At 37.6% G+C, this 12,129-nt stretch overlaps 1 protein-coding gene across 11 annotated transcripts in view; it reads left to right on the top strand.

The window, feature by feature from the left end:
- Nucleotides 1–12,129, top strand: part of ZNF385B (zinc finger protein 385B) — a 157,754-nt gene that overhangs the window by 50,771 nt on the left and 94,854 nt on the right. For 7 of the 11 annotated variants that reach the window (XM_038141831.1, XM_038141828.1, XM_038141830.1 and 4 more), the window contains one exon: nt 12,050–12,121. The exons of the other annotated variants lie outside the window; for them this stretch is intronic. In XM_038141831.1, the coding sequence (XP_037997759.1) occupies nt 12,050–12,121 (72 nt within the window). The remainder of the gene's footprint in view (nt 1–12,049; nt 12,122–12,129) is intronic. 11 annotated transcript variants of the gene reach the window in all.

Genomic DNA, 12,129 nt, shown 5'->3' with positions numbered 1-12,129 from the left:
GGGCATATGGAACTTATTCAAAGCCTGTTTCTTCATAACTGGGCTTTTAAGAATAAAGAAGTTCCTTATCTATTATTTACTACATTAAAAATGTCGTTCAAAGCATGATTTGGTTTTTTTGTCAGAAATTATTTGGTTATTAGTCTTTTGTCTAATAGGCTATATCAGCTGTCTTTAATTTTATCATTTTTACAGGGATGTATATGCTTTGATATAGTGCTTTGATATGGACATGTAGCGTTAACAAAATAACTAAAAATAATTTAATAATTTGAGAGTACAAAACCAAGGTGGGCAGAGAAGCGATGCACTAGCCATCCTAGTGTATTATGAATTATTTCAGGGAATTGTGATTGGAGTTGTGTACATTCATAAAAAATGGCATAAATTATTTGGTTCTTATTTCAGTTTGTATCCTGTTATGACCAAGCAGAGGAAGTTTGGAATTTTGCTTTGGAATATGCAAAATTCAGGATAACAGTCTAGCAGGAGTGGAGAGACAGGCTAGTTGAAGCAGTTGAAAGAGAAATGCAATACCTGGTTGTCTTTCATAAAATAATGTGGCATTTTGCTTTCAGCTATTTAAAATATGATAATTTTTGTAACATTAGCATGAACTACTAAAAAAAAATCACTTTTGAAGGAACATCTGGAAGTGTTTTCAAAGTCAAAGGCCCAAGCGTTTGATTCCTGTAAATAATGCTGCTTTTGAGGGTAACCTCAAAATAAACAGGTTTACTTGCCAATTGAATGTTGTAGCCATAAATAAAACATAATTTTATTTCTCTTCCAACCAAGAAAAATTATTTGGTAACTACTTTTCAGTCGTTCATATGTAAGCTAAACAAGTGCACATAAAATATTCTATCTGTGACATTATATGCTCCATATCACTGTCATAGCGAATGCCCTTAGAATTGCTTAGAGATATTTTGAGAATTTTTTAATTGCAGTTCTTCTCTCCTGTGTACAGGAGGGAATTGCAAGGAAGGTTTGAGGAAGTAAAAACATCAAGGTACAAGATGTATTTTAGTGTGGTAGGGGGCTTTATGTGTAACAAATTTGAGTGTGTCTGTGTCTCATGCTTGTGGCATTGTGGTGGGGCTTTGGATGTTTGGGTTTTTTTCAGCCTCATTAATGACCTTTATGGCCCTTGGCAAGCCTGGAAATTATTTCCACTTTTGTCAGCTGAGAATGACTTGGCTGTTGTCAGCATCTTGCAGGAGTTGCAGACTCACATGCTATCAGAAAAACTCCCTCCAGACAGCACTCCTTGTGAACAAAGATGGCTTCAGCAGATGTACTGGTTTTGCTGACCATTTTTGTGGTGCTTTTTTATGATGAGGAATGGCTAAGGTGGACCTTAGCTGCATTTGTGAAGCAGTGACAGCCTTCCTTGTTTAGTATGTTAAATAAAGGCTGTTATGCATTTATTCAGGTGCTGCAGATTGCAAAGCTTCTCTGCACAGGTGAAATGACCTGTACCTAGATGATAACCCTGGTTTTCCCATGCTGCCAAAGGAAACCTGTGTATCCACTCCTGTGAGCTGATTTTTTTCTCTGAATCATTTGTTTTGAATAGGTATTTTAATGTTCTGCATGGCTCCCAAACACAAACTGGTTTGTTTTTTTTTCTCCTGTCTTTTCCAAATATAGCAGTTAAGCACCAAATTGCTGAAAATAGGAGCTAGGTAGGCCAATTTTCATCCATGACAGGTGCTTCTGTCTACTTCTCAAATGTTTTCTCTGGTGTGTCATTAAGCTTAGCTCAGCAGTGGCAGTTTCAGGGTGTGCACATGATGAGCAGGCACACTGCTCTCATTGCTGGTACTTAGTCCCTTTATAGGCAGTACCACTGCTCTGACTTTATTAAAGGGAAGCAGCTCCTGTTTGCAGAGCTCGTTTGTATTTTCAACATTAAAAGGTTTGTGATAGGGTGGCCATGGGACAGAAATTTCCCATGCCAGGGGTGGCATAAAATGTGTGATCTGCTTCTGAGAAAATCAGTTGCTGCTCGCTTTTAGTGGCAGAAGGATTGACAAGGGGGTGGAGGGACTGCTTTGCAAAGAGCCTTAAAAGTTCCACATCTAAGCATGAGTTGTGCCAGGGCTTGTCATTGTCAGGTGATGAGACCTCTCCCACCACTCCTCCATGCAGCAAGTTTTGGTGTGTTCAGAGTGCAGGCCTTCCTTCAGGCTGTGCAATAGAGGGGTCATCACTGGCTGCAGGCCAAGAGAGTTAATTTCTGCACTTCTGTTTAATGAGTTAACATCAACCCTAATGTAGATTTTCATTCTGGCTTAGATGGTTGGGCATAATTATAATACCCAGATGCCGTCTTCCATTATTTGAGCATTATTTTCTCATTCTCCTCAGCAAGCTGTGCATTACCCAGCCTTGATGGGGATGTTAGGAACACTAAGCACAGCCTTACAGCAGTGCGGCCCCACCAGATGTAAGAAGCGGTGCTATAGTCACAACCAGAACGCTCACAGCTTGTAAAGCAAACCAGAAGTTGCACTGCAACCAGGGTAAATATTTGGCTAAAAATGAGCCCGTGTGTAAGGCTGTGCTGTGGAGACTTATTAGCCGTATCTGAAAAGAGCTCTGAAGGACAATCCTATTGATTTTGTTCTTATCTTGATGACCTTGTAGGTTGAGTTAATGGTTTCTAAACTCAATTGATGAGTTTGCATGACAGTTCTGTTTGTCTCCACTCAAGGAGAAAGGGAAGTAGTATCGAGTTGAAGAATAAACTCTCATGATTTTGCTCACTCTCTTAACCTTCAAAACGTATTTCAATTTGCATGGGTGTTGATGAATTGATGTAAACATAGTAACTGTACTATCTAGACAAGACTGGAATGTAGTTCATCTGCAATAAATTACCTATTTCTCAAATCTTATGACTTGGAAGTCATCTGGAATTACAATAGGCATCATCACACTTGGCTGATAGACATTTTTAAAGAAGCTGGAGTTTGACAAGGATGGGGAAAAAATAAGTCTGCTCTTACTGATGTAAAAACCAGGCTGTTTCTCACTGTGTGCTCCTGGTGTGGTTTGTAAGGCAGAAGATGTTTTTGCCTCTCTGTGGATACTTGTACCTGGAAAGAAAGCCATTCTTTCGGGACAGTAGGGCTGCAGAATCATCTCAGGGAATGATCTTTTGTACCAGATCATTAACTGATTTTAAAATTGTCACAGCTTCTGTAAATCCAGACATAAAAGCAAGCATGCAGAATTTCATGTAGCTACTGCTAAGATACATTCTGATTTTCAGTTCCCCCGTGGCATAGTGAACTTCACCTTCATACATAATGTTGTTAAAACTTGGATGTTTTATAGATGAAGAGGCTGTTGCTCTCTTGTAAATGTTAACTACGAGAGCAGTCTGCATAAGATCAAGAGGCACTAAGGGATAATGTAATTGGAATTTTTCAAACAACTGTATCTGTTTCAGAATGAAGATTCATGATAGAAAAAGAATAAGACAAAGTAGATCTCAGTTTCAGCATAATTAAGATTTTTGCCTGTGGTTATTATGGGAAAACTTTCTTAAATATTTTACCCTTACCCCTTTGAAAGTTTTAATGTCAGATGAGCAGGATTTTCATTCTGTGGCTACTTTATTAAGCTCTGATTCCCAAACTTCTAGCTAACAAAGAGAACCAGAGCTGTAATTAGCATTTATCTGTTTTTTTTTCCTTGTCTGTCCTGATGGAAAGATCCTCAAGTCAATCAAGATAAGGGGAAATTTTGTTAAAGCATTAAGTGTTTTGTTCTTACAAAAAAGTTGAGAAAAAACCCCTAAGAAACTACAAAATAATATATAATTATATAAAATATATATAAAAAGTAAAATACGGTGGCAGAATTCACTTCATTTGATATAGATTTAAATGACGTAAATAAAGCTGCTCTTGGTAACTTGCACATTAGTATTTTCTTCAGCAAGGTGGTTAAGGGTGCTTAAGTATGACCTCTGCCCAGGCAAGGAACAAAAAGAAAAATAACAACACATTTAGAGAAGGTATAAAGCGGAAAGAGGGCTTCCATTTTTACAGTTTTTTTTTCATTTCAGGTCAAGTTTAATTAATGATAATTTTAGAAGCTTCTCTATAAAAATTCTATCTACTAGCTTTGTTTTAACAGTATTGACAAGTAAACCCTTGGCCTCTATGTATTACTGAGAAGAAATCTTTGAAATAGTCTTAGCAACATGCACTTGATTTATTATTTGAAGATGTCTGAGCAGGAAGCTATGTCCATATTTTAAGGTAGAGTCGTGTATTAATGAGCTGGTCTTTTCATTTCCTGGGCCAGTAGTATTTAACACAATTTTTTTATAATGCCTTTTTCTTTCTTATTTAAGTGCCAGTGCTGCTAACTCTCCACTGCACAGAAAATGGTTTAAAGCAGGTGTAGACCTCTTGGCTGAGAATTTATTATGATCTGTCTTTTTATCTTATCATGTGACAGAGAGGAAATGATGTTACGTTGCTTTATGTTAACATGTAACAGAGAGGAGATGATTTAAGTAAAACTATAGCCAATATTGCAATAATCAAGTTCACATGAAGTGAGGTAGGGAAGATGAAAGAGCATGTGTCTGAGTAATGTAATATACTGAGAATTGATAATAACTTTATTTTGGTAAGCTAAATTTCTTCTGGATAGACAACACAAAAATGAAAAGTACAGGGATGAATAAAGGATTTGGATTTTGAATTTCTGTTTGGAAAACTAAGGAATATATGTCATAATAAGACACAAGGCCTATGCAAAACGGTAATAAGACCATTCCCAGGTGAGTATTACTGTCTATTCTGCTACAAAAAAAGCCTCTCTGAGGAAGAGGAGCACAGAACATCTAATGTTATGTGCTATCAAAACTGTTACAGTACAAAAGCACTTTTTTGTCAATATTATATGAGAGAACCTGACAAATTGTATGGGGGGTGTCTTTTTGTTTCCCCTCATGTTTCAGCATCTGAAGATATGAAATTATTTCATATTCACCTTTCCAAACCCTGATATTATATAATAATTTTATTTGATTACAGAAATGTATTTCCTATGTCACTTTCACAGTGAGTGAGAGTACATGGAACAATGGAGGTATTTAAAAAGCCTCTCAACTGAATCGATCTTGGAATTTTCATATCTTGAATATTTTTAGTCACAGTATTTTGAGTTGTGATCATTTAGTAATAAGAACAATGGCTTTTCCATCTTTTAGAATTCTCTACAAAGAATGAACTCATTTAATGTATAGTCCACAGGGATTTTGGCGAGTGGCTGTTAGCAGTATAGATGGCCACTTTTCCTTGTTGATTGACTTAATGAGTTTAGATTTAATGAGATTTCTTTATAGTATTTTTATGCTCTAGAACTGTATATATACATCCATCTATTACTAGATAAAACTTGATCTTTGGTGGACTGTGCTATGTGTAGCATCTGTGATCTGGAAGTTGCTTAAGCAACAAACACTGCACAAGTAGAGTTGTGGAAATTATAATTTCATGTGTCTATTTTGATAAGAGGGGAACAAGAGCTAAATTCTCTGAAATAATTGTGTTATGTTAATTCAGCATGCTTGTGACACATTTATGTCACTACATTGATTTTTTTTTTTAATGTCTTTTTGGTATCATCAGCTTATATGTGCATACTTAAAACTTTTATCACAACATATTCTTGCAAAACTGGTTAATTGTATCAGAGCCCAGGTTAGAAGGAATCTTGAGAGACTGGTCCAAGCTTTCCTGGGAAGGGGAGTCATGAGGAGAATATCTAGCAGCTTGTCCACATCTTGAAACCTCCAGCATGAGGATTCCATCATGTTCTGGGGAGGTTGTTGCAGTGAATTCTTCATCTCACTGTATTTTTTTCTCATGTCAGGATGAAGTTTATCCCAGTGTACTTCTTGTACTTCACCTTGTCCTCTCCATATGGATCCTCATGGAGAGTGGGCCTCCATTCTCTTTGTGACTGTTCTTTAATTACAGAAATTCGGTTATGAGTTTCCACCTAAGCCTTCTCCTTTCCAGGGAGAAAATTCCAACTCCTTCAGTCTTTCTGCATAAGGCAGGTTCTCCAGACCTTTGATCACCATTAAGGTCCTTCTTTGGACCTCTCCACTCTGTCCACATCTTTCTTGGTTTGTAGGGACTAGAACTGTACACAGTGCTCCTGTGGGTGCAACCTGACAAGCACTGAGTAGATTGGGACAATCACACCTCTATCTCTGTTTATAAAGCCCCTGGGGACTGAGGATTGAATATTAGTCTTAATTAAGATTAAGCATATTGTCTTTTTCATACTGAGATTTCAAAGTGATTGAAATGATCAGAGTTTGTTATGCTGTTTTGCGATCTCTCTGTTTGGATTCACAGCCAGTAATGTCAGATGTGGTTTCTGTTTTGTGCTCTTCTTTATATGTGAGTTGTTATGGATGGATGGTGTCCACTCCTCTGTAAAAGAAAAGCAAGGCTATCTGTCTTCCTCAACAAGTGGATATGAGGTTGCAAGATGTATTTCTGTGCCGATATTTGTCACTCTGTTTCATATATGAAAATAGAAGGTTATGTGACAAAGCTGCTCTGGCTCTTCGTTGCTTCTCAAGTTTCAGTCTTGATCCAAACCTGGCTCTGGTAAGGAACACTTGTCTCCTTAGTCAGTTTTTCTTGTCAGGAGCCAGCAATGCTGACTGAAACAAATTAATGGGAACTGTTTGGGAGGGGTAGACAGACGAGTGCTTGTGTGCCTGACTTCAGAGATATCCAAAGCCAAAATACTGAGTTACCTTTTTGCTGATTTCTTAATGTGGAACTATAATTTCACAGTTCTGTTGCTGCCAATCTTAAGTGTTTATTTACAGTTATGGGAGAGAATTGCTTGGCTGAAGGTTCAATTTATTTCCAAAGATTACAGAAATTTTCTGTAAGGGTCTCTTTCTGGGTTCAGGAGGTACTCACATCTTTCTTGTGATGTATTTGAGAATGGCTGTTCTGTGCAGGTTAACCCACTAAGGACAGAATATGCTTTAGAGGTCTGTATTCTTCACATTGGTCTTGAAGGATGTAAGCTCTTGGCTTGTAGGATTTGACATTGAATTCATTATGCAGGCTTTTCCTTTCTCTGAGTTATCTTTCATATGAAACCTATACTCTTTTCTAAAGTAGTTATTTTCTCGTGCACAACATATATTTAATAATTTGAGATGCCAAACTAAACACTCATTTACGTGCATGTGTGGTGTTTTTTGTAGAAGTCCAGTCAATTTTACTCTTTCTCAAGTTTCCATCTCAGGAGCAAATTTTTTAAAGAAAATTCTTAACGATTTTATTCTAGATCTAAAAAATATGAAATTGAGAAGAGGAAACCTAAGATTAAGTTATTCTAAGATAAACCATTTTTGTTCATCTTTTACCAAGTCTGATTAACCAGTAAATTTTTCCCTGAAATCAATGAAATTAAAGGAGATACCTGACATGCTCAGTAGACCAATGGGCATGAAAGCCTAAAAATGTGTGCAAAATACAGAAATAGTAAGATTATATTCTGATTAAATAATTGTAGATACATTGAAAGCAGGTGAGGTTGTTTCTCATACTGCCCCTTCACTGAGTGAAGGGAGTTGTTAAACTACTTGTTTTAACCAGCAATATTGTAGGGCAGACAACAAACCCAAGCTACACAGTTAATCTCTCCAGACAATACTTTATCTATATAATCAATTTATATATTTATTTATTTATATTAAATTATTATTTATCTTTTTTTCTAAAGGAGACATAGAAAATATCTTATTGGAATTTTTAATATACTGGTACTCATTATGATAACTTTCCCAGGTATTTAGTATGGTTCTACAGCTGTCAAAATGAGCAGACTTCATAAACTGACTCATTTACAGAAAGTGGTCCTCGGCTCAGTTCAATTAAAACTGCCTTTCTAAAGTTTCAACTTTCTATTTAAGAACAAGATTATTATGATTTTTTTTAAACTGAAAAATACTGAGTGATGACCACCACTTTTTTTTTTTGCTGAACCCAGCAGGCCAGACATACATATGAGAAGTGAGGGAATTATTAATGGTAATAATTTCATACATTGAAAGTATAGGGACATGAGGTCTTCATTTATCCAGAAGAGTTTTTCAAGGAGAAAGTCCTTTTGTGTTTAAAAGACAAAGTAAATTACCTCAATTTTCCATTAAATTTAAGTGCTGCTAGGTGCTAAAATGTTCTGTGGTAAGAGAGATACTGGCTGTCCTGCAGAGTCCATCTCATTCAGCTGGTTTTAGTTCATCTGGTCCTGGATGTTTGTTCTTCATGTTGCATTGTGTGCCAGTGCACAAAACTTCCCCAGTGAACTGGCTTGCTCAACAAAAGCTGTCTTGTAGTGTCACTTACAAGCTGGGTACATGTAAGCCCCATTCACTTTGGTAGGTTTTTCCTGTATTTTTTCAGGGGAATGCAGCCTGTCAGGGCAGCCTACATCAGTGCTGTATAAGGAGGCGTGATTGCAACTGCGGGTCTGTTCCATTCATTTAAAGGGAGTTTGGGTTGTGATTTCTTTTAAGGGCACCTCAGACTTAAACTGAGGTGAAGCTGAAGAATTGCAGAAAGACAGCTGCCCTAGTTTTCCAAGGACACAGTATCTGCAGTTTCTTTTGGCTTCTCTGCAGTTTCAGAGGATCAGTGCTTTGGGAAACTGGGTTGAATGGCAGATAATAGTGAAATAGCCCTCAGGAATAATCATCATATTAGGGAAGGCTTAGTCAAACGGCTCTACACTTTGATATTTTTATTTAGTTCATAATAATGTTGAAATAACCTAATTTGAATAGTATTTTTAAATTAAAAATGAATATGCATATTGGTTGTATTAAAATGATGTGATTCTTATCTGTTTTCTGTATGGCGATTAGAAGCTCAGTTATGTTTTTATGGGGATAAATCTGCATCCTGTCATGCATTGCAGTATGTTGGTACTTTGCCAAAAGGGTGGCAGACTGCAGTGCTATGAATCTGTTGAATTCCAAACAAACTCGTTTCAAGGAAATCAGAGAAAATACATGCCAATCTGACTGAGCAAATCCAAATTGCTTCAGTCTATGATTAATTAAATCAGGTTGCTTCAAAATTCATAACAGGTGCCTGAAATGACCTTACTTAATGCTATCAGCGCTCTAAATGTCTCTGAAGAACTTGGATTAGCCGACTGAGTCCCCTCTTATAGAAAGGATGTCCTATGTGAGCATGTTGTCCTAAAGGAATAAAATGGCTACATCTCAGATGCCCTGAAGGAAATACATACCCAAATGCATGTGGTGAAAGGCAGCTGAGGTATCAAGGAAGAACCTTTGAGGTTAAAATTTCAAGATTAGTATTTTATCCAGATTGAGAAAAGGAGAGATGTCATGTATACAATGCAAATATAATGGAATATATATGGGATAGATACAGAATACTTATAAAATATAACTGGTTTCAGAGTTAATGTTTCAGGATGAAGTAGTTGCTCTGCAATGTTGCTGTGGTTTTTGAACTGTAGTAACATAACCTGCACAATTCCTGTGATGTTTTTAGAACTGCTAGCTTTGGAAGCTGCAGCGCAAACTGATGGAATTTTCCATTGACATGGTATAGGTGGATGTTTGACAGCACAGCCACTGCTGCAGTGCTGTTCCCGGAGTTGGAGTGTGTTGTTTTTCTTCTATCCAACGCCTGGAATTTTTCAGCCAAGTTTCCTTATATCTTGCACTTGTTCACACACAGCTTCAAGAGCATATGCTTGTGTTTGTAGTAGATATATATATTTATGGAGTCTCAGAAATATTTGAATGAGTGTGCATCTGTGAACCTGCAAACCTTTGGGGACGGATTTTAACAGGTGTAAATCTACTTCTAATTCTGATGTGTCTGAACACATGCCATCTCTGCAAAGCTCATGTACACAATTTGATGACTTTGTGAAAAAAGAAGGCTGGCAGCCAAGAAAAATTAACCCCATGTCTTTGTGTCAGTTAAGCAGTTTAAATGACTTTCACGCCTAAGGCTGAAATAAAAATGAGCTACTACTTGTCACCATGCTCTGAGAGGCTGGTCTCTTTGTTGAGTAACAACATCCATCTGCTTCAGAAAAAAATTTACTATAGCTGACTGTGTCCTACTACATGAATCCAGCTGCCTGACCAGAGAAACAATCCTCCCAGTGCAGTGCAGAGCCCTTGGTCAGCATCTCATATGCATCTTCCATGTTCAAAATAGCCCTGGCATGGTTTATGTGCTGGGTGGTTCCATTCCATCAGCTTTCTCCCTTCCCATGGTCTGAGACGTAGTTATGCTGATGCAAGAGTGTATTTTCTTTCCAGCTGGCTTTGAAGTGGGTGTCATTGATCTGATATTTTGCAGCTATACTGAAACCCAGACTCCAGGATGAGGTTTTGTGCAATCCTGGGGGGAGGAGAAAAAAAGGGGAAAAAACCCCAAAACAAAAAAAAAAGACAGAAAAAACCTCCAGCTGCTAACTCATGCATCACCAGAAAGGAAAATAATTTGGTATGCAAGAGGAGAAAACAAAGGAAGAGAAGCCAGTATGATCATAGTTATGAACAGTGGAGTGTGAATTTAGGTAGAGAAAGGATAGATGGAAAGACCAAGAAAAGGAGAACTGAAAGTGACAAATAGAGGAGGCATTGAAGGGTGGGTAGGGAGTTTGCAAAATGTGCAGTTCCTCCCCAGCTTGAAGAGGCTTTGTGGGAGAAGATTGGAGCCAGTATTCCATCCACAGAACAGACATCTCACTTCACATTTACAGACTATCGATAGAAATTAAATTTCTTGGATTTGCCTGTTAAGCAACTCAGCCCCTGAAGGCAGGAGACTTTCCTCAGCCTGACTGAACACAAAGGCTCAGAGTCATACTGTGTCATACACCCACTTGAAACACCCGGCTTAGAACTAGGCTGTACAGGCTTCTACCCCTGCAGTTTATCAGAAGCCATTTCACCTGTGGAACTTCCTGTTGTGACCTACCATTAAACAAGGATGTCCATTCAGGAGGGAGGTGGTAAGTTAAAATCTGAACAGAAAGAGATATTGATATTTTGGATAAGTCTTCCAATGAGATCCCTTAATTAGTGAGCCTATGAGTCATGAATGGTGGTTCTTAATGTGGTTTAGTTTCTTTTTTCTGTTTCTTCTTACATCAGGATGCTATGCTTTTCAGAACAAAAATCTCAGATGGTAATTTGGAGTGAGTTTGAGCTGCCAGCTCATCTTATAATATACCTGGATGCATTGCCTATTTCTTATATCTTCACTCTCTCAGTAAAACTGTCTGGATGCTTTTTACCTATGTTCAAACTGTTTGGATATTAGTCCTTGCAAAAAAAAAAAAAAAAAAAAAAAAAAAGCTTGGTTTGTTGGGGGTGGGGGGGTAAAGGCTTTGTTTGTTTGTTTGTTTTGTTGGTTTTTTTAATAACTCCTGAGGCTCAGTCATTCATATGATTTGAATGTATTTTCAAGCTAACTACAGTCTCAGAAGGCTGTGTTGAATTTCCCTTTTCATGTTGGTGCTAATGTCTTCCTCATTTTTTATTGTTAATGCAACATTTTTGTGGCTGTGACCCACTCTGCTTCTATTTGATGACTTGCTAAAGCCTGTTATCCCTTAACAACAGAGGATGCCAATAAAAAAAAAAAAAGTTATCCATGTGGAAATTTTTATAGCACCTCTCCCATGGCCTTTATTGGGTTTTCATATTTCCAGTGCCAAAGGTGTGGATTTCAAGTTAAAGACAGTCTTTCAAGGTCTTCACCATAGGGAAGTCAAATAATTTCCATGGACAGTTGTTCTTACTGGTATAAACATACCCTACAATATGCTTCCCTGCCCAAGCTGTAGAAAGTTCTTTCAGCAACCTGAATCTGTGTACCCTGCTTCCTTTTCCTCTTTTTCTCAAAGTGCTTATGCTTTTGCTTAAGGACAAAAGCTTCCCCAGCCTGACCGTGTGCAATTCTTTGCATCACAGTTTGGGAATTTCTGGAGCATGAGTGCTGCCTCTTCCTCAGTGACCAAGTGCTTTGCAAATGGCATTGGACTGGTGAGTCT

Source organism: Motacilla alba, chromosome 7 (assembly GCF_015832195.1).
Source record: "Motacilla alba alba isolate MOTALB_02 chromosome 7, Motacilla_alba_V1.0_pri, whole genome shotgun sequence".
NCBI lineage: Eukaryota > Metazoa > Chordata > Aves > Passeriformes > Motacillidae > Motacilla > Motacilla alba.
This window is presented reverse-complemented; position numbering and strand designations above follow the sequence as displayed.